Source organism: Microtus pennsylvanicus, chromosome 10 (assembly GCF_037038515.1).
Source record: "Microtus pennsylvanicus isolate mMicPen1 chromosome 10, mMicPen1.hap1, whole genome shotgun sequence".
Classification (NCBI taxonomy): domain Eukaryota; kingdom Metazoa; phylum Chordata; class Mammalia; order Rodentia; family Cricetidae; genus Microtus; species Microtus pennsylvanicus.
This window is the reverse complement of record NC_134588.1, coordinates 111,260,930-111,282,946: the sequence shown is the minus strand read 5'-3', so window position 1 is coordinate 111,282,946 and position 22,017 is coordinate 111,260,930. Positions and strand designations below refer to the sequence as shown.

General features: G+C 47.6%; 1 protein-coding gene across 1 annotated transcript; it reads left to right on the top strand.

Moving 5' to 3' along the window:
* Positions 1 to 712: 712 nt before the first annotated feature.
* Utp25 (UTP25 small subunit processome component) lies at positions 713 to 21,464 on the top strand. Its single transcript, XM_075989517.1, has 12 exons — positions 713 to 906; positions 1,347 to 1,386; positions 2,320 to 2,551; positions 6,026 to 6,184; positions 7,935 to 8,023; positions 9,104 to 9,514; positions 11,377 to 11,596; positions 12,149 to 12,351; positions 12,784 to 12,966; positions 13,059 to 13,171; positions 13,663 to 13,908; positions 20,820 to 21,464. The coding sequence occupies exons 1-12, from the start codon at positions 800 to 802 to the stop codon at positions 21,061 to 21,063; spliced, it is 2,247 nt and encodes a 748-aa protein (XP_075845632.1). The 5' UTR covers positions 713 to 799; the 3' UTR covers positions 21,064 to 21,464.
* The last annotated feature ends 553 nt before the right edge of the window (positions 21,465 to 22,017 follow it).

Genomic DNA, 22,017 nt, shown 5'->3' with positions numbered 1-22,017 from the left:
ACTTCCTCCTCTGTCTCTCTCTCTCTCTCTCTCTCTCTCTCTCTCTCTCTCTCTCTCTCTCTCTCTCTCTCTCTCTCTCTCTCTCTCTCTCTCTCTCTCTCTCTCTCCTTTTTCAAAGCAGGGTTTCTGTGTGTAACAGACTGTCTCTCCTTGAAACTCGCTCTGTAGACCAGGCTGGCCTCGAACTCACAGGGATCCGCCTGTTTCTGCTGGGATTAAAGGCGTGTGCCGGCAACCAACACCCTCAGCTCCCTTTTCTTACTAAGAATCAGTTTCCAAATCTGTCTCATCAGATTGACTCACAAGACCCGTTTGGACAGTGTGCGGTTCAAGTGGGATGAGCAGGCACCCTTAAATGTCCGTCGTATTATTTGTATTTAACCGCAGGCTGACTCCCACATCCCAGCGCGGAAAACAGCGCGAGGTCCTGGGTTCTGTTCTTAGCTCTTGGGGATGGGGAGGAGAAGCCACCAGCCTCGCTCCCGCAAAACAAAAACAAAACAAACAAAAAAAAATAACCAGGGTAAGGTAAAAAGATAACCACCCGGGAAGCCAGCCAGCCAGGGCCGCCCTAGCTGCGGTGCTCAGAGTACGCATGCGCAGACACGTCCCCGTGTCCTGGAGGAGTTCCGGCAGGGGGCAGCATTGCGCCCCGAAGGTTTTAACGCCTGACGTACTCCGCCGGACGTAAAACAACTCTGCTTTACGGCACCCGCCTCCGCCGTTTACGGCGCCCACGTGCGACAACTTCCCGGTGGGAACCCGGTGTTCTGGCTGAGGCGAGCTTGACGTTCCCGCTATGGGCAAACGCCGGAACCGCGGGCGCAGCCAGCTGCTCAGCACGATGACCAAGAAGCAGAAGAAGCACCTCCGCGACTTTGGCGAGGAGCACCCCTTCTATGACAGGTCGGGCCGCTGAGAGGGCTGGTTCCGGCCGACTCTGGCCGGTTCCGGGAGGCGCGGGGTCGCTGCGGGCCCGGGCGTGCAGCCGCGGGGTGCATTCTGCAGATAGACCTGTTGAGACCCCTGGGCCTGCTGTCCCCGCACGAGTTCTCAGGTTAGCCCAGCCAGGTCCCAAAACACAAGCCGAACGGGCGAGAGGTGAAGCCCGGTGTGTACGTGAGGAAAAGCCGGTGTCTAACTTGTTCTTTGTCACGTGATGCCGTTGACCCCCAGTAGCTTGTTGCCCGTTTGTCATCTCTCCCCTTGCGCATGCAGAATCTTTTACACTATGACTGCCTATTATTGTGTATTCTGCGTTGTTCATTTAAAGCAGTATCCTTAGGTCTGTCCTAATCTTTACAGATTAGTAGCTAAAGTTTAACAGTATCCATTTCTCATTTTAGGGTCTCCAAAAAAGAAGTAAAGCCCCAGATTTGTCAGCTGGTAATGCTTTTTTTCTTTATAATACTTGGAATTGGGTTGTTACCTTTAAGATCGTGTGTAAGAGGAAAGCTTGGGTACTTTTCTGTGTTTCTCTGTTTTGACTGTCAACTGTGGTTTTAGACATCTTAATTAGTTTTAAATGATGGAGAAAGATGGCTGTAAAAATTCCCGTGTGACCATAGAAGCCAAAGTTGGGGACTACCCCATGACACTTTGTTCTGAGCCTCTGTTGGAGAGGTTCTTCGGAGTGCTGGTTGTCGGTGTGTCCATGGTGTGCTCATCATGAAAGTACTCACACCTAGTGTAAAATAGACAGTGGCCCTCCCTTGAAATGTTATTCCCACACCTTGAACCGTGAAGCCAAATGTCTGAGATGTAACCTAAAATTTTGTTTGAAATGTCACTTTTTATTCCATGTGCAGCTAATGTGAACAGCTTGGCTAGCTGTTGTATGTAAATTTCATGCTGGGCTTGGTTAAAGAGGCGAGATTATGTAATATTTGCAGAAAAGCTCATTGGACTTTTGTTTCCTTTTTAATGAGTGTGTATTCATTATACAAAACAGGGTTTCATTTGGGCATTTCCAGGCATATTAAATGATAGTCTCCATGCCACCCATTCCTTGCCCTGCTCTGGCCCTCAGTCTCTACCTCTGCTAGTCCCCTTTCTCTTTGTAAATACTTTTTCCCTTTTAATTTCATGACTTCTAACTTCTTAAAATCTAGTTTCCTCACGCAAGAGAAAACATATTTGCCTTTAGTCTGTCTCATTTTTACTTTATTATCCCCCACTCTGTCCATTTCCTTGTGTGTGATTTAATTTCCTTCTTGGAGGGTCAGGAAATCCCATTAATATGTATGTCTCACATTTTATTTTAATTTTGTTTTTTTAGTGCGACAATAAAAACAATATAAAATTCCCATTTTCCTTTAGTCAGAGAGTTCAGACACTTCACATTCTGAAAGTGAATCGGAGAGTGAACAAGAGCACGTTTCAGGGTACCACAGACTGCTTGCTACATTAAAGAATGTCTCTGAAGAGGAAGAGGACGAGGAGGAGGAAGAAGACGACAGTGCTGTCAGTGATGGAGATATCAATGATGAAGATGGTGATGAAGATGTCCAGGTGGAAGAAGAAATAGCCGAGTCAGCTGAGACACAAGAGCGTGAGTATTTGGGATTGGCTTGTCCTCTTTGCCAGGACAGAGTGTCCTGTGCTGTGTGGGCTGAGTGACAGACAGCATTTGGCTCCAAAGCAGAGATTCAGCCTTGTTGAATTTGGTTATATTTTGAAAATCCGATGGGAACACTGACCCTCTCATCAGGAAAATACTATTGGCTTACTCTTTCAGGGATTTTTTTTTTCTGACCTAATAAGGCTGCCTGGCTTTCCCAGGGGACATAATTTTGTCACAGATGGCTGTTTGCTGCAGAAGTTGTTCCTCTTCAATAAGAGACCAAGTGTAGTGGAAGGTAGACATAAAAATATTCAGTAATTTTTAAGTTGTAGATTTGTGTTTGTGTAAAGGAGACGTGTCTGCTCCCATTGGGTCTATAGGGAGACTCTGAGAGGAGCTGGAATTGAAAGCTCAGAGGTCCTCCTTCTCAGGGCTCAGAATGCTACTCTAGGTCTTTCTTCTGTGCTGGGGAGTCAAGCCCAGCACCTTGTGCATACCAGGCTGAGCTCGACCCTAACCCTTACATCTTTTGAGTCAAGGTCTTGCTGTGTGTAGCCCAGGCTAACCTTGAACTCATGATTCTACTGCTCTGGGAACATAGGTGTGTGACACCATGCCAGGCTTAAGTGGCTTTTTTTAATCAGCCTCATTAGAGTATATTTTATAGGCAAATGAATGAACCCAGTGTGGGCTGATAAGGCAGTTCATTGGTTGATAGCTCCACTGTGAAAGTTGACCAATAGAGTTAGATTCTTAGAACCCACATAAAGGCAGAAAGAGAACCGGGTCTGCGTGCAGCACTCACACAATTATAATAATAGTAATGGTATCTATTTTTTAAATACAGTGAGAGCTTTTACAAGTAGTGTGCCCTCCATCACCTCCAGAAAGCTCTTAGTCCTTTCTCCATCCTTTACCTGATTTCCGTAACTATAGGTTAGCTGTGCCCATTACAGAAATTAGTGCAAACATGGTCAAACACTCAGCTTTCCGACACAGACTCTCACTCTGCAAACCTGGCCTTGCATGTACTGTGTGGACCACACCAGTCTCTAATCATGACGATCCTCCTGCTTCATCCTCTTCTACTTCCTACCCCTCAATGCTGGGATTGCAGGTGTGGTATTCTATGCCTGGCTTGTGTCCATTTTTTACCCTATGTGTTATTGTTTTTAATACTTTGCTTTTTATTGCTGGATATCTGTGGGTGACTTCTGTATCTTCCTATCTCCTTCCTGTTTTCCTTACAGACAGTATCACTGTATCCTTGACGGGAGTCTGGAACTTGATGTACAGACCAGGCTGGACTTAGACTCACCAGAAATCCACCTGCCTCCTGATTTAAGGTGTGCACCACCATGCATACTAACTAGCTTCCTTTTCCTTTCTGCCCCCCCCCCCCCCCCCCGCCCCATGCTTGCCAAACATGTGTGAAGTGCTGGGCTTAATACATGCTTGGCAAAGCAGTTTCTCACTAGGTTACATTCCTGGCCTCTTCTTTCATTTGTTCATCCACTTTTGTGGTTCTGGCTACTGAAAGCCTGGGGCCTCGAGTATTTCTGAGCAGACACTTCACCCTGAGCTTCATCTCCAATGCCTTTAACCTGTCGTGTAGTGTTTTACCTTGTTAGGGTAAAAATCCTTTGCCTTGGCTGGGCATAGTAGCACATGCTTTTAATCCGAGCACTTGGGAGACAGAGGCAGGAGGATCTCTGTGAGTTCAAGGCCAGCCTGGCCGACATGCTAAGTTCCAGGACAGCCAGGGTGACGTAATAAGACTCTGACTTGAAAAATAAAAACATACATTGTCTTAATTTTTGAGTGTTTGTAGGTCCTTAGTTCTGCTTTCCTTTACATTTAATTTTTTTAGAGGAAAATAGGCTTTGTTGTTTTAGTCATAAGTGTGCTGTATTTACTGTAGGACTGTGAGGACGGGAGGGTGTAGCACAGAAGGTGAATGCTCGCCTTGGGAAAACAAAGCTCTGCGTTTGCCCCACACTGTAAAGCCAGGGTGTTGATACAGCCTCTCAGTCTAGTACTTGGTGAAGGAGAGGCTCGAGGATCTGGCCTGAACACCTTTAATAGTACATCTTTGTTTTGGTAGGTGGGATTGCACATATATGTGGGAGGGTACATGCATGGATGCATGTAATGGACTCCTAAATTTCTGAAATTTGATTCTTTAGTAAGATACTGTAGATGTTTTGTTTAATTTTTCCTTTCTTTGTATTGTATATTTTGCTGCACTGGGGGTTGAGCCTAGCTAGTGTCTCACGCCTGTGCTCTGCTGCTGAGTTCTGTCCTCAGCCTGGACCTTTTCTCTGTAACCTAACTCTGGATTCACATTAGTCTCTTGGATATGTAACATTCAGTATTGAATACTCCTTTGATAGACATTTCATTTGTTCTGTGATTTCTTATCATAATTCCGACTGCTGTGACATCTTTCATGTGTATCTTAGTACACTATTTTAGATTAAGTTCTAGAACTGGGTATATTAGAATTCTTCAGAGAAACTCCTAATTATGATAGAAATCTATTTTAAGGAGTTGACTCATTTGGCAAGTCTTTCAGTCTAAAGGCAATCAAGCTGGATCCCCAAGAGAAGCCACTGTTAGAGCTGGAGTTCAGTGTCTGTCAGCTGGAAGTCTTCCTCTGAGAGCAGACCGGCCTCTGTTTACTCAGACATCACTCTGTGGACGGCCGGGATACAGCCCAGGTGGTAGCGTTTGCCTGGCATGTCCAGAGCCTTGGTTTCCATCTCTGGTGCTGCATTTGCTGGGCAAAGATGGAGCATGGCTATAATCCTAACACCCAGGAGAGAGAGACAGGAGGTTCAGAAGTTCAAGGTCATCTTGAGCTAGTAGAGGGCTAACAAGAAGGCTAAACTACAAAAGGCCTGTGTCAAAAAATAGCCATTTGCCTTCCTGATGGAAGTCCACCAGTTGGAACATACACTTAATAATTCAAACACACCTCCAGGCTTGAAGCCCAGTTTAGTTACAGAATACTTGCATCACCTAGGTCCGCGACCAGGCTTAATTCTGAAAGATCACTTCCACTCACTGAATTACCTGATTGTTGTTTAAAAATAGTGCCTGGTGAGGTGTGCACGTCTTTAATTTTTAATTCCAACACTTGGGAATCAGGGCGGTGGATCTTTGTGAGTCGGAGGCCAACCCTGTCTACAAAGTGAGTTCCAGGATAGCCAGGGCTACATGAGAAACCCTGCCCCGAAAAACCAAAAATAAATAAATAACAATGAGCATGAATGTTTTAATTTGGTTTTTGTCAACATTTAAGTATGTGTAAGTTATTTATTTATTTTTGAAACAGGATTTCACTCTATAGGTCTGGCTGTTTGGAAATTGCTGTTGACCAGGCTGGCCTCGAACCCACAGAGCTCTACCTCACTCTGAAAATTTTACAAAATGATTTTCAACATTCTGGTATGTCTCTAGCTGGTGACCCCAAAGAGAAAGATGGGGAAGAGCCACCCGATACATCACAGAAATCCCCAGAAGAGTTCACCGATGCGAAACACGAGTCACTGTTCAGCCTGGAAACCAATTTTCTGGAAGAGGACAGTGGAGGCAGCTCTTCCCAGAGAACATCCCAAGGTGAGTGTGGCTCTGTGTGGTGGGGCTGTGTACTGATTCATGTTTAGTCTCCTGACTGAGGGAGCTCACAGAGCCAGTCGTCCTGTGGGAGCTGGAGCAGATACTTCACGGGTAGTGTAGACTGGCCGGAGAAGAAGGGGCTGAAGGGTGGAAGTGGGGGAGGCCAGTACCCAGCCTGCAGGATCTGGAAGACTTTGCCGTCCAGTAGGCAGAAGGGTAAAGTGCTCTCCTCTTCCACTCCTCACCCACTCTCCACTGGAGCAGTACTTCCTTAGATTTGTGCGGCCCAGCAAGACCAGTCCGAGTGTTCTTATTACTAGAGCAGCTCCCCAACACCACCACCCCAGTCCCCTCCATGGTCACCGTGCCTGTGACATGGGTGTCTGCACTATCAGGTCTGCTCGTGCTGGGCAGGCCAAGCTGGTGTCCTGTGTCTGCCTTTCCTAGTTTGCTGCCATTGGGCTTCATTGTGGATGAAACTGAGTCCTTGTTTGGTTTAGCTGGATCTGCTGGCTTTTACGCAGGGGGAGGAGTAGAGGTAGAATTTGTGGGATCTTAGCATAAACCACATTCTGAGTCATAGCAGTGTTGGAGCCTGGACAGAAGCAGGAAGCCTCTGTCCTGAAGTCTCTGCATATTTGCTGTGCAGATGAACTGGCCTGGGCTTCCCTGTTTATGTTGCTCGCTGTTATCCTGGGTATTTACTGCAGGTGCCTGCCATTTGGAGTTTTTACGTCTTCACTTTGTTGCTTCTCAACGAGAGGCACGGAGAGAGGGCTGAGGGTCACCCGAGTGCAGTGGGCACAGAGCTGAGGGTCACCCGACTGCAGTGGGCACAGAGCTGAGGGTCACCCGACTGCAGTGGGCGCAGAGCTGAGGGTCACCCGACTGCAGTGGGCGCAGAGCTGAGGGTCACCCGACTGCAGTGGGCGCAGAGCTGAGGGTCACCCGACTGCAGTGGGCGCAGAGCTGAGGGTCACCCGACTGCAGTGGGCGCAGAGCTGAGGGTCACCCGACTGCAGTGGGCGCAGAGCTGAGGGTCACCTGACTGCAGTGGGCGCAGAGCTGAGGGTCACCCGACTGCAGTGGGCATAGAGAGAGGGCTGGTTGGCCAGCACATCTTCTGCATACAAGAGATAACATTTGGATCGTTTGGTAGTTCAGGTAAATACTGAGAATTCGTGTGTCTTGCTGTGTGGAATACATGGAGCCTGCTCTCAGGAATCTTGCCATGCACCAGATAAGACAGGAGAATGTGCTGGCTTGTTTGAATTGGTGAGGCGTGGTAGGGGCTGAGACTGTGACTGTCCTGTGCCTGGCACAGTAAACCCCTGTGAGGCACTTTCCTGTGAAGGATAACACACAGTTGAGAGGCAGGAGGATTTTGGTCCAAAGGAAAGGCTCAGAAGCAGAATTTAGGGTTGTATAGTTCAGAAATCCCTGAAGCGGTGGGTTCAAGTGCAGCCATCAAGACCTGAAGTTCGGGCTGAGGTGTCTTCCGAGGCTTTGGGCTGGGATATGGTCAGTGTGCACTTTTGGAGAGTCAGCTTGCCAGGCACTCTTTATAAGCTTTGAATGGGGATGGGGCTGGAAAGAAGGATGAGTCGATACCAAGAGGTCAGCGTGTCCGTCTCAGCAGACTAGAGACGAGTGTGTCATTTTCAGAGGTGATTGGAGACTAGCCGTCACTCTCAGGAGACTAGAAAGCCCTGCCGTTTGCTCCCTGTGCTTACTACTCTGTTTGAATTAGATCCGTTTCAACAACACGTCAACAAAGAACTGAAAGAAAAGGACATTCAGGCTGCGGCTTCAAGCTCTCCAACTAGCCAGCAGCTGAAAGTAAGTGCTGTTTGGTTTCCCAGGAAAGCCCACAGTGGAATGGTTTACTGACGTATATTATCCATGGTGAGGGTCACTGTGTCCGTCCTCTTGCTCAGCTTCCCAAGCGCTAGGTTCTGAGTGTGATACCAAACATGGTCTGGTTGACTTCCCCTTTTTTGAGCTAGCAGACAGGTGTGAAGGTATAAGAAGTAGTTGAGACTCACTTTTTTTTTTTTTTGCCTGATTTTCTCCATGGTAGCATGTATCAGAGTACAGAATCACAACCAGAATGTGAACATAGATGCCATTTATTGCTGCTTGGAACTCCTGTATGCAAGGCTAAGCCCTCCCTCTACCGTGGCCTTGCATGCATAGACTCAGGTTCTCTGTGCAGTGTTGTCGTCTTGTAGGATCCTATTTGGTATGGAACACTCCGGCCTGTCTGCCTCTGCCTCCCCAGTACTGGGATTAAAGGTGTGCACCACCACACCTGACTCTGTTGATCCTAACCCCTTCGCCTCCCGAGCCCATTGTCAGTTCACTGTTGTACTGGACTTGCCCAGAGCAGCACTCTGAGGGCAGCGCAGTTCCCTGGAGAGTTGCCTAGGTTGCTTGGTTCTCTGTGGCTCATTTTTTATTGCTGAAGTTGCTCTAATCTTAGGTCAGCAATTTTTCTACAGTGAAAATTCCTAAACATACATCTCACAAAGTAGCATCCGTGAAATTCTACTAGGCATGTCTCTAAAAAGAAGAGAGAGAAAGGGCACAGTGGAGATTAAGGAAGGGGTGGATCAGTTCCGAGACAAGGAGAGCCTGTGGTGTACAGCTTGTGATATTTGACCATTTTTTTCTAAAGGAATGTTGTGCGATAGTGTGGGGAACACTAGAGGCAGAGCTCAGGTATGAAGTCAGCCTCCAAACCGCACACCTCTTATGTGACTGTTGTCTGGACCCTCTTGCCTCTGTAAGGCCCAGCGTTCCCTACACTGGAGTAGCAGGGCTGGGTGAAGAGCAAATGGGGTGATTCCTGACTCATCAGGTACTGTGAGTGTTGGTTGTTCTCATGCCTAACTGAGCTCTTGACATGTCTATCCCTAGTGGCCCACCCTGGGACAGCTTGTCTTTTCATCCAAGTTCCGGAAGATGGAAACATTTAAACCTCCAAAGGACATTGACCTAAAGTCACTTCATCTTCAGAAGCCTCTAGAATCCACCTGGGGGAAAACCAATAGTCAATTCCTATCTGGTCCTCAAAAATCAAATAGTCCCTTTACCCCACTCCAGAAAGAACTGTTCTTAATCATGAATTCTTACCGGGACCTGTTGTACCCGGAGAGGACTGCCCTGAATAATGGAGAAGAGATCCGCCATGTGTACTGCCTGCATGCCATCAACCACGTCCTCAAAGCAAACGCCCAAGTGTTGGCTAACAACAGTAGACGCCGGAGCCAGAAACTTGGTGTGGGTGAAGACGATGACTTCAGGGACCAAGGGCTGACCAGGCCTAAGGTGAGCGGAAGCAGGAGAGCTTTGACTTCAGGAAGGCTGTGAGCTGCTCCTTAGTCGTGAGTGTGTTGACAGCTGACTGGTGAGTGTTGAATGAGCCAGGCAGCACAGGGCAGTGAGAGGGACTTCAGGTGCTCTCGGGAGCACCATGTTGTTGGAGGTCTCTTCCTGGTGACTTTCTGCTCACTGGTACTTGAATGAGTTTTTTACCCAGCAGCTCTGGGCAGACCCAGATTCACAGAAGGCCCTCTAAAGAGAACGTGGGGCAGATTATAGAGATGGACTAGAGACACCTTCAAGACAAAGATCCCTGTTTCTGCTTTGAAGTTCCTAATGCTTAACAGAGTGATTCTGCTTACTTGTGCTGGCAAGCCTGACCTCTGGCATTGGAGGCTCTAGTAGGAAAGGATATGGATTTAATTCTGTGTATTTTTCATGATGCTGAGGAGCCAGGCCTTGCTCTTATATTTGTCCCTCCTGTCTCCACGCAGAGGATCATGTTTTCAGACTTCTCTTCAGCTCAGCAGGATCCAATGGTGTAAATACTGATGACTTTTAAAAGTTTTTTTTTGTTTGTTTGGTTTTTTTTTTTAGTCAGCCCCCTTGTATGATAGCTTGGGGAACAAGTGTGGGCACTTAGTGTCACTGCCGGGACAGTAATCCAGCCTCTTAAGTCTTAGCCTGGCATACAGAACAAAGTACTTACTCCTCTGGCTGGCTGGTTACATTTCAAGGTGGCTCCTGCAAATGTGTGGACATGACATTGAGGTTGTCTGTTTCTGTTGTGCACCGTTGGAGAATCAGGGAGATTACCCTGTCTTGCCTAGGATTGGAGCCTCCTGGCTTGACTAGGGTCGCACTGTTCAGTAAGAATGGTGGGCAGTTAGAAATGAGCTCTTTACTAAGCATCTTCTCATTTTCCGTTGCGCAGAAACTTACGCATTTATTTGATTTATTTAATTTTGTGAGTATGGGTGTTCTGCCAGCGTGTATGTATGCGCACCACCTGGTGCCTGTGGAAGTCAGAAAAGGGCGTCAGATTCGTGGAACTAGAGTTAAGCAGGCTGTGAGTCCCCATGGAAATGCTGGGAGTCGAACTCTGTTCCTTGCAAGAGCAGCAAGTGCTCTGACCCACTGAGTCATCTCCTAGGCACAATCTTTAGGCATTTTTAACAGACTTGGAAAATTGAGTCCTGTTTTTCCTACTCAGAAACATGTCATCAGTGGTTTCAAAAACTGTTCTAGAGAATATACTAGAAAAATAATAGTGTGTTAATTCTTTTCTGTATTTTTTTTTCTTAGTCTCTTAGTTACTTCTCTGGTGTTGTAACAAAACACAATGACCATGGGAACATATAAAAGAAAGCGTTTGATTGGGTTACAGTTTCAGAGGGGTAGAGTCCATGAGGGTGGAGCACTGAAGGCTCCCATCTTCATCCACAAGGAAGGCTTGGGAGAGAGGCCATGTAGAATGGCAGGAGTCCATTGACGGGGTAAAGTCCACCCTCAGTGATAAACTTCCTTCAACACGGCCACACCGGTCCTTCCCAAACAGCAAGCATTCAAACATACAAGTCTATGGGAGCCATTCTTGTTGAAACCACCACATTGTGCGTTTGTTTGAGTGGATCTTACTTTGCCCTTAAAGACCCTTGTATTTTTTTCCTTGAGTTTCTGCTACTGCTGCAGACATTGCCTTATACTGAAAAATATTTCCAAGTTTTGCTTGAGAAATGTTACACATGGAGCCATGGTACTAATGTTCACAGGATGTGTTTATGTGGGTGCAGGAGACACTTGGCTTCTGGTACTGAGCCGGGCCTTATGCGAAGATATTCGCCTCTGATCTGCCATTGCCCCCACAGGTGCTTATAGTGGTGCCCTTTCGGGAAGCTGCCCTTCGGGTCGTCCAGCTCTTCATCAGCCTCCTTGAGGGGGACAGTAAGAAGAAAATCATTGTAAGCAACAAAAAGAGGTTTCAGGGGGAGTATGGCTCTGATCCTGAGGAGAGACCTCCCAACCTGAAGAGGCCTGAGGATTATGAAGCCGTATTCGTGGGCAATATTGATGACCACTTCAGGATTGGTAATGCCCCCTGTCAAGGTGGAGGTCCTTGGGAGAGCTGGGGGGATCCCTGACTGGGTGCTCTTGTGATCTCTCTTGCCTTGGACAGGAGTCTCGACTTGGTTGGTGGGTAGAGACTCCAAGACCATATAGAAAGGCCTTGTGCATTGCTTTGGAAATGGTTTGGCTGCAGCTTGTACACACCAGGTACAAGAGAATCACAGAGTTGAGAATCACAGAAACTGGGTGGGGTCACCCTGAGGAGGCTGAGGAAATTTCATTTGGGGGTAAGCCTGGATCTCCATCCTGTCTGTCTGTAGAGAGCCCACCCAACCTTAGACACCCACCCAGCTTTCATGTCTGTTCCCTTGATGAGCTCTGGGAGAGTGCTCCTTGTTCATGGCCTTGTGCCTCATTCACGGACATTGCTGAGTATCTGCAGCGTGACTGCCACGGGTAGGGAAGCTGGGCTTAGAAGTTCAAGTTTGTCCTTTGAAGAAGTCCAGCCTGGGAAACAGCACAGGGCGACAAGCACTCGAGGCTGGCGTGGTTGCTGACACGTGTGTTTTTCAGGAGTGGCAATCCTTCAGAGGAGCATTCGTCTCTATGCCCCCTTCTACTCCTCCGACATCCTCATCGCCTCCCCCCTGGGCTTGAGGACCATCATTGGTGGAGAAGGAGAGAAGAAGAGAGATTTTGACTTTCTGTCTTCTATTGAGCTTCTCATCATTGACCAGGCTGACATTTACCTGATGCAGAACTGGGAACATGTCTTGGTAATGATGAGTTTTCCCCTTGGACGGACAGCACCTTTGCTCCACATGTGTTGGATCAGTGTCTGAGCCAGCTTGGTCTGAGCATTTGAGACACTTGTGATCTGCAGCCTAAGCTGACCTCATAGTCACAGTGTGACCCATACTGGCCTCGTCCTTCTGACCCATGGTGTCCCACCCCACCAGGCCTTGTTCTGAAAGTTTCTTTTAAAGGATGCTCCAGTAGCTAGCCTGTGTTCTTGTTTAGAGGACTGCCCAGTAGCCTGTGTCTTTACTTTGTGGTCAGCTGACCTTGAGCACGTCGCCATCTGGGCTTTACTTTCCTGCTGTCACACGGACACACACTCCATGGGTTAGGGAGATGGATCATACATGCTCATGAGTGTCCCGCATACATGCCCAGTAGACACTAATGGTGGTGTTTGCTTCTCCAAGCATTTGATGAACCACATGAACCTGCTACCTTTGGACTCGCATGGAGTGGACTTTTCTCGAGTGCGCATGTGGAGCCTCAACAACTGGTCCAGGTACTACCGCCAGACCCTGCTCTTCGGTGCCCTGCAGGATGCCCAGATCAACTCTCTGTTCAACAGGCACTGTACCAATGCCCAAGGCCAGGTGAGCCCCATGCCCTCAGTCACCCTGTAATGGAGGAGTTGATGGCCTGTGATCAACAAGGACGGCTGCCTAAAGTTCTTCCCTCCTGGCAGGTGGCCGTGAGGAATGTCCCCGTGACTGGCGCCATCAGCCACGTGCTGGTGCAGCTCCCACATGTCTTCCAGAGGATGGAAGCCCAAGATCTTGCTTCAGTGATCGATGCCAGGTAACCCCACCCACAACCACAGGGCCTCAGAGAGATCTGACTTTGGATGTTTAGAACTGAACGCTGTTGCTATTAGTAATTACTGATTACCAAGTTAGGTCCCAGAACTGAACTCAACCGTGACAGAGAAGAAATCAGGCTGGGGAGAAATGAGGGCTTGGCCTCAATCTCAGCTAGAAGCAGGGTTGGAATGGCAGCCCGTGGTCCTGGCCCCTTGATTGAGACATGGCAATCTCATACCATGCTGCTGTGGACTGTGATATACTCCGTGCCATCCAGAGAAGAGCTGGTTGTCTAGTTCTCTCCTTGTTTGCCCTCTGTGGGCCTGTTGTGCTTCACATGTGCCACACAGGCTGGGCACCGAATCTGCCTCTCCACTTACGTGCTCGTCAAGTTTTATCTACCTAGTCTTACAGGGATCTCTCACTGTTACTGCCCACTGTAGGTCCAGCTCGAGCCTGTTAACCTTGTCCTTGGCCTTTCCTAATCAGGTTTCACTTTTTCGTAAACAAGATTTTGCCTCAGTACCGGGATGCCGTCATGTCCCACACACTCATCTATGTCCCCTCCTACTTTGACTTTGTGCGCCTCCGAAATTACTTCAAGAAGGAAGAGCTGAACTTCACACACATCTGCGAGTATACACAGAAGTCTGGGGTCTCCAGGGCTCGACACTTCTTCCTCCAAGGAGAGAAGCAGTTTCTGCTCCTCACAGAACGCTTCCATTTCTACAAGAGGTAACAGGACAGGCTCTCCCTCTAGGGGTCCTGGGCATGCTCTGTGGGCTGGGCACATATCCTTTGCCTATGGGGGTTGGTGATGGCTCATCTCTGTCTCTGCGTTGTGGCTTGGTGGGTAGGAGGGTCATCGGTTTGTTGGTTGGTTACTTCCAGAAGTGGGCATTGGTGGGAAGGGTAGAAACCAAAGCTTGGGCTGTGGACTGGAATGCAACTGTGTGTCCAGCACCTCACAGAAGCCAGTCCAGAGTTGAAGAGCAAGGCAGGATCGGCACAGGAGCTGGGGAGATGGAGGCTGAGCACAGGGTCATACCCGGGGTGACTATCTCACCATGGAAAACCAGGGCTCTGGTTTCCTTGATGGTGGCAGGGGCAAAAACTGAAGAGGCTCAGAGTTGAGTATTTTTAGTGTTTCAGTGTGTGTTTAGATTTATTACCAGTCACTAACAAAACAGATTGGCTGGCCTTTTTGCTATTGCTTTTTAAATTCTTATTTGCTTGTTAGTTAGTAATAGCTTTCTGGACCTGCTAAATGGCTGTGACCTGAGCTGAGTTCTTAGGACCCACGTGGTAGAAGGAGAGAACTGAATCCCAGTTTTGCAGAAAGCTGCAGGTTTATGTGCCCCCAACCCCTACCAGGCTTCCTGCTGCCAGATGCAAACCTTCCTAATGCTTTACTACAGAGATGGAAATTCTATCCAGAGCTTTCGTTTTGGTTTCTTATGGTGGAATTTTGAATTGTGTTTCATTTCATTTTGTTGAGACAAGGTTTTATTTAGGAAAATTTCAAATTATCTGGTAGCCCAGGCTGACCTTGAACTCCTGATCCTCCTGCTTCCACCTCCCCCTCCCAAGTGCTGAGATTACAGACACATACCTCCACACCTAGCTAATATTTCTGTTTTATTAACTTGCCGTACCATATACCAACAAGGATCTGCCAGGGATGTAAACCAGAATTCTACCCTCCAAGCGTTGAAGGGTCAGTCAGCCATGTACCATGACTCTCTGGAAGTTTTCATTTATGCTGATATTGGAATGTTGTTTCCCAGGTACATTATGTCTTTTTGTATGGTGAGGGAGGAATCCTAGCAGCCTGCATGGGCTCAGAAGACTAGGCATGAAGATTTAGATATTTTACCTAGTGTTACACAAAGATGTAACATTACATGTAATGAATTGCCAAAATGAGTATGTTTGTTCCCAGCTCCATTCTTGGCAACCTGAGCTGCTTGGCCAGGGAGCTCCTGGGTGCCTGCTGTTGGCTGAGAGCTGTTTCCGTTCACAGTGGAGTCACACTCACTGAAGCTCTTAACTTTCTGTCATCGCAGCAAATGCAAGTGTGCCGTCTGCGTGGCTGGAAAATTCCCCAACATGATTTTAGCCATTTCAAATGAAACTGTCTGAGCAGCTTTCCTAGGGGAGGGTGAGCGTGAAAGGAGTCTGGAGACTGAGCAGTTCCTGTGAGCACTGTTAACTCAGACCACAGTCTCCTCAAGCGCAGTGTGAAGACGGGCCGCACACATAGAAGCAGCTATGGCATAACCTTTACCAATTGGCCGGGAAAGCACACACGTGGCATGTCCTGACAGAATTAGGCTTATTTGAAGGTTTGGTACATTCATGGTCAGGGGAGGTATGCAGATAAAAGTCGGATAGAGATTCATTGAGAGGGAGGAATCCAGGAGAGGGGCTGTCTCTTTTGGGGTGGAAAATGCAGCCCCAAATTGAACAGGCACTGGGCTTTTATAGGTTTTCTTAGGGGTGAGCTTTCCGGGGTGAAATGTTCAGGGTTGGGTAGGATCTCAGTTCCTGAGTTTGGGACAAGCTCAGAGATTGATTGGATTTTGTGCTCAGGGATGGGCTGCCTTTTGTGTTCAGGGATTCATTGGATTTCAAGTCCTGAGTTGGGTGGGGCAGGGTGTGTTTCCTTGGCTCTGGTCAGGGCCAGGGTGTTCTTGCGCTGCCCCTTCTCACAGTACAGCACACACTGCAGTCCCGCTGCACCGCAAGTGAGGGCAGAAGGTTCTCTCAGCCCAAGAGCTCAGGACCAACCTGAGCAGCCTAGCAAAACTTACCCAGCTAAAAAGAAAAGGGGAAGGGGCTTCCTGATACTTCACCTGGGTGTCACAGCGCACATTTCCTCAACACAAGCACATGTAACCGTAACACCTGTGTCTTAGCACTTGGTGTCACCGCTCTGACTTTGCTGTATGTGGCCTGAGTCAGCCTCCCTGGCTATGTTCCCCAGTCTGGGATACAAGGGTGTACGTAGCATTTGTTGACCGTGTGACAATCAAGGTATTTTTGGTTGTCACGCTGTAGCCCTTGCAGTGTGCAGGACAGCTGTGAAGGAACTGGTCTGTGATGTTCTCTTCTCTATGACGTTGGCATGTTTTTGTTTTTGTTTTTTGATTTTTCGAGACAGGGTTTCTCCGTAGTTTTTTTGGTTCCTGTCCTGGAACTAGCTCTTGTAGACCAAGCTGACCTTGAACTCACAGAGATCCGCCGGCCTCTGCCTCCCGAGTGCTGGGATTAAAGGCGTGCGCCACCACCGCCTGGCGCGTTGGCATGTTTTGAAGGGTCATAGTGTGTTTCCTAAAGTTGTGTCCCATAATCCAGACTATCTAATTGCTTATTATTTGGACAAGTGGCTCCCAAACTTGGATGTATATTAGAATTCTTGAGAGTTATTAACAGGCCACATGCACCAGCCTGGTCTACAGAGCTAGTTCCAGGACAGGCTCCAAAGCCACAGAGAAACCCTGTCTCGAAAAACCAAAAAAAGAAAAAAAACAAAACAAAAACAGGCCACATGCTTGGTCCCATCGCAGTACTACTGAAGTCAGTGTCAGGTAACAAAAGAAAAGACAGGCTACTGATTAGAATAATACTTTTTTCAGAATTCTACGAAGAGGGGTTTGTATCCTTCCTGCCTCCTCTCATGGCACATTGTGGTGGTATGAAAGAAAATGGCCCCCATAGAGAGTAACACTAGTCAGAGATGATGGCTCTGTTGGAGGAAGTGTGTCACTGTGGGAGCAGGCTTTGAGATCCTATTTATGCTTAAGACACACCCAGTGAGACAGACCACTTGTTACCTGAAGGCTGTGGGACTCAACCACTCCAGCACCACGTCTGCCTGCACATTGCCATGTTGTACCTCAGTGATAATGGACTAAACCTCTGAAAATGGAAGCCACCCCAATTCAGTGTTTTCTTTTATAAAAGTTGCTGTGGTCGTGGTGTCTCTTCACAGCAATAGAAATCCTAACTAATATGCACATGATGCCAGCGTGCCCATCTGAGAGAAGCCATTCACCAGAATCATGGGGTCAAGATGTGCCTGTTAGGCTTTCCCATTGTAAAAGCCTTTCTCATGAATTAATAAGTATTCTATGCAGTATTTTCCGTGGATATATTCCATTCAATTGTTTAGTTATGAAATGAACCTCATTTCCTTTTAATGAGCATATCTTTTTGTTGTTGTTGTTTTCTGTTTTACTCCGTTTTCACCGCTATGGTGAGCCCTTCACATCTGGGGCTCTGTGTCCTCAGATTCGCCAGCTGTTTGCTGGAAGAGGAGGACGTGTGTCAGTACTGATGTGCGGACCTCTTTCTTGTCATTGTTCCTGAAACAATAGTTTTTTAAAGTATGTATTTTATGTTTATGAGTGTGCATATGTGTGTGCCTCCTGCCCACACAGGTCTCAGATCCCCCCAGAACTGGATTTAGAGCCAGTTAGTTGTGAGTTGTCATGTGGTTGCAGGAACCAAACTTGGGTCCTCTGGAAGAACAGAAAGTACTCTTGGGTACTGAGCCATCTCTCCAGTCCTCCTAAGCAATAGTTTAACAGCTTTCCATACAGCACGGATGCTGTGTTTAGTAAGAGGTAACTTGAAGTATACAGAAGTATCCGGTTCTGTGCAGATACTGCATCGCATCTGTAGTCCAAGGTATTATAGAGGGTGCTCAGACCAGTTTGTCCTGGTTCCTTGGCATACTCTGTACAGTTCTGCAGGTGCATGTATTTTGATGATATACCTACCTGTTTCTTTACAATGAATTTTGAAAGGAAAACTTCCCGTCATAAAGGCTGCATACAGTTAAAAGTGTGTACATTGTCTTATGCCCTTCTGCATCTTCTTCATTGATCCCACTCCACAAATTCAAGGGCTGGTGTGCAGGAGGCTCTGAATACCATCCCTAGCACCACACACACACTGCCCCATCATTAGTGTCTTTTTCTTGCTTTTCTGTATTCTGTGTAATTTTAATTGCATACACACTCTGAGGTAAATAGTCCTTACGTTTGTATACACCTTGTCTCCTGGCCACCAGTGTGGGTGGCTGTTTTAGTCTTGTCTGGATTTGGTGGTTGCCATAGCAACCTTCCATATACTACAAAATTGATATTCCAGTAGCAGATAGAGAACTTAGCTTGGTGTCTGGGAGTCCTGGTCTCTGGAGACAGTAGGTTCTGTTCAGATGCTGTGTCCTTTGTTATGACAGACATGAGCATCAGCAGTGAGTGCTGCAGTGGAACTCAGTGGTGGGGGTGGGGGGTTTGTGGGGTTGTTTGTTTGCTTTTATATTTAAGGCAGAGCTGGTGCAGTACAGACAAGCTTCAAGCTCTCAGTGTAGATAAAGATAATGTTCATCTCTTACCCCTGCCTCCTCCACACCTGGCTTGCTGTTGGTCTTAACAAGTTAGAGCAGATTGCTTAAGTTCACTACTGTTCCGTCAGTGTGGGAAGGTGATGCTGAAAAGGTGAAACAGGACTGAAAAAGTCACTCAGTGTTTGCCAGAGTGTGGGAGCAGGGCCCTCTTAGCCCCAAAATAATCACACAGAAACCATATTCATTAAAACACTGCTTGGCCCATCAGCTCTAGCTTCTTATTGGCTGACTCTTACATCTTTGTTTAACCCATTTCTATTAATCTGTGTATCACCACATGGCAGTGGCTTACCGGCTAAGTTTGGCAGCATGTCTTACTCTGGCTGCAGATCCATGGTGTCTCCCTGACTCTGCCCTTCTTTTTCCCAGCATCCAGCTTCATCTTCCCCACCTGCCTAAGTTCTGCCCTATCAACAGGCCAAAGCAGTTTCTTTATTCATTAACCAAGAAAAGTAACACAGAGACAAAAGGACCTCCCACACCACCAGAGCACTGGGATTCGATTCCCCAACCCACGTGTGGCCCACAGCTGTCTGTAATTTCAATTCCAGAGTATCCAGTACCCTCTTCTGACTTCTACAGACACATGCACAATGTTTTTTGGTTTGTTTACTTGTTTGTTATTTAAGTAAACCACATCATGGTGGGTCTCCAGAGAGACCAGCATGAACTGTGAGCTAAAAGGAGGGAAAAGTTGTCCTCCGTGAATGGGATAAAGTTCCTATGTGAGTATAACACCATCCCTAACGTTCCAACAGGGACGTCAGAGCCTTGTCAGCTTGTCTGTTGCTGGGTCGGGTCCCACAGGGACATTCAGCCTTAACCCTAGCAGTTCAGTGACCCCACAGTCTGCACTCCCCTTCACCCCACCGTGCTGCAGGGAGTGAGGTGGCAGTTTGTGAGCTGGTGAAACTAACTGCTTTGCCTAATGTCGAATGGAGCCTCAGGCAGCATCTTGTAAGGTGGATGAACTTGGGACATTTTTGTGTTCGTAGAGTGATGAGAAAGGACCAACAGGTGCTAGAATTGGTGCTGTTTATTTTATGCCCTTGGTCTGACCACATCCTCATTTTGCTTGATTGTTAAGTCCGTAGTTTGCTCTGGCAAAGTTTTATTTTAGTGTTATTAATCTTTATTTAGTGTGTGCACAGGTAGGGATCTGGACTTCTTTAAGGAGTTAGTTCTTGTCTAGCATGTGGATTCCAGGAATTGAACTCAGGTTACCAGGTTCAGTGGTGCACTGCCTCCCCCGCGGAGCACCCCTCCCCCGACAGCTTTTCCGTCCTGGTCTGCTGTCTTGCCTTTACTTCAGCCCATGCAGAGCAGGCTCAGAGCATAAATGTCAGCCAGGCGTGGTGACACACAGCTGTAACTCCAGCATTTTGGGAGACTGAGGCAAGAGGATCATTGTGAGTTCTTGGCTGCATAATGAATTTGAGGCCAGCTTTGGGCTACATAGTAAGACCTTGTCTCTAAAGTAAAGTGGGGCTGGCGACTTGGCCCATCCTTCCACGTGATGAAGAGAGAGAACTGGTTCCCACAGGTTGTCCTCTGACCTCTATATGTATATTGTAGTACACACACATACACAAATGTGTGTGTATGTGTAAAATAAGAAAGACTAAGCCTACCTGGCCTGCAGCACAAATTCTGGACCAACTAGGGTTACACAGTGAGATTCTGTCCCATAAAAATAAATAAATAATGAATATTTAAAAATTGGGCCAAGCATCATTGTATCATGGTGCTGTCTTTAATGCCAGCACTCAGTAGAAGGCAGAGGGGCCAGCCTGAAGTAGAAGGCTAGCGAGTTCCAGGTCCGGAAGAGCTACATAGTGGCTGGGTGGTGATGGCGCATGCCTTTAATCCCAACACTCAGGAGGCAGATCTTTTGTGAGTTCAAGGCTAGCCTGGACTACAGAGCTACACAGAGAGACCCTTTCCCGGGGGTGGGGGCAGGAGGACTACATAGTGAAACCCTGCCTCAAAATACATTTTTAAGAAATGGAAATTTTTGTTGCCATTATCTTAAACTCAACATTAGGAAGTTGATTATGTTGCCATAAAAATAGAGTCTCTGGCTCTGGGGTGGCCTTCTGTCTGTGCTCTGTGTCCATGGTCTGTGCTCTGATTGCCACCCCAGGCATCTAGCAACATACTGAGCCACGTCCCTGTGAAGCCATTGGTAGCACAGCTCTGCTGGCTCTTCACGCCCCTCCCTCTCTCACAGGTACACAATAAAAGGCATCAGGAACCTCATATTCTACGAACTGCCAACATACCCTCACTTCTACAGTGAAGTCTGTAATATGCTGAGAGCCACCAGTAGAGGAGAGGAGGCCACGTGGACCTGCACCGTGCTCTATTCCAAGTACGATGCCCAAAGGTTGGCTGCCGTGGTTGGTGTTGAGCGGGCGGCACAGATGCTGCGGTCCCCAAAGAACGTTCACCTGTTTATCACCGGAGAAAAGTGAGTGTGGAGCAGGAAGGCTGCATCGGTGGACCGGATAGACCTGATGTCATCACCTCCCAGGAGCACGCTCCAGACAGACTGCAGGCCTGTGGCCCTGGGAGGCACATTAAAACTAATGTTGGTGACCACAGCTGGCAGAGCCAAGAGCAGTTTGCAAGTTTGTCACATTCAGAAGCGATGCTTGTGCTTATCAAATGTGTAAGCTGTACGTTCTCCAATTACTTGGTGCATGGGAAGAGTCTGACTCGCCTGTCCATTTCTTAAAGCACTGGTGGCGGCGTTTGTGAGACTGGCTGGGAGCTGGAGATGGCTTGCTGTGTCGTCTCAGTCCTGGCACGTGGCACATGGCTTGTGGAACTCTGCCTTTGCAGCCAAACTCAAATACAATTATAAACACTTTAACCTAGAAGAGTACATTCTTTCACTGATCTTTTTCAGTTCCTCGCCGTGTTTCAATGGCTAACACGTTTACAGTCAGGGTATGTAAAGCAGTGTTTATTTCTGCAGTTAAAGAAACGCTGTTTAAGCCGGGCGGTGGTAGCGCACGCCTTTAATCCCAGCACTCGGGAGGCAGAGGCAGGCGGATCTCTGTGAGTTTGAGACCAGCCTGGTCTACAAGAGCTAGTTCCAGGACAGGCTCCAAAACCACAGAGAAACCCTGTCTCGAAAAACCAAAAAAAAAAGAAAGAAAGAAAGAAACGCTGTTTAGGACCCACGGCTGATGCCTGTCCTCAGCACCGCTGTCTCCTGTGCTTTAGCTGGGTTTGGAATCTTATAGCAGGTGAAGTGAAAAGGAAATTGTAATTTGAAACATTACAGACATTATTTTAAGCTTGTGAAAACAAACACGACTGCAAACAATGGGCCATCACAGATGATTCTTGCTTCAGGTGACAGGGAAGTGTAAGTCTGAGCCTGAGTTGTTGAGGAGCCAAACTCACAGGTGTGTGTTCGT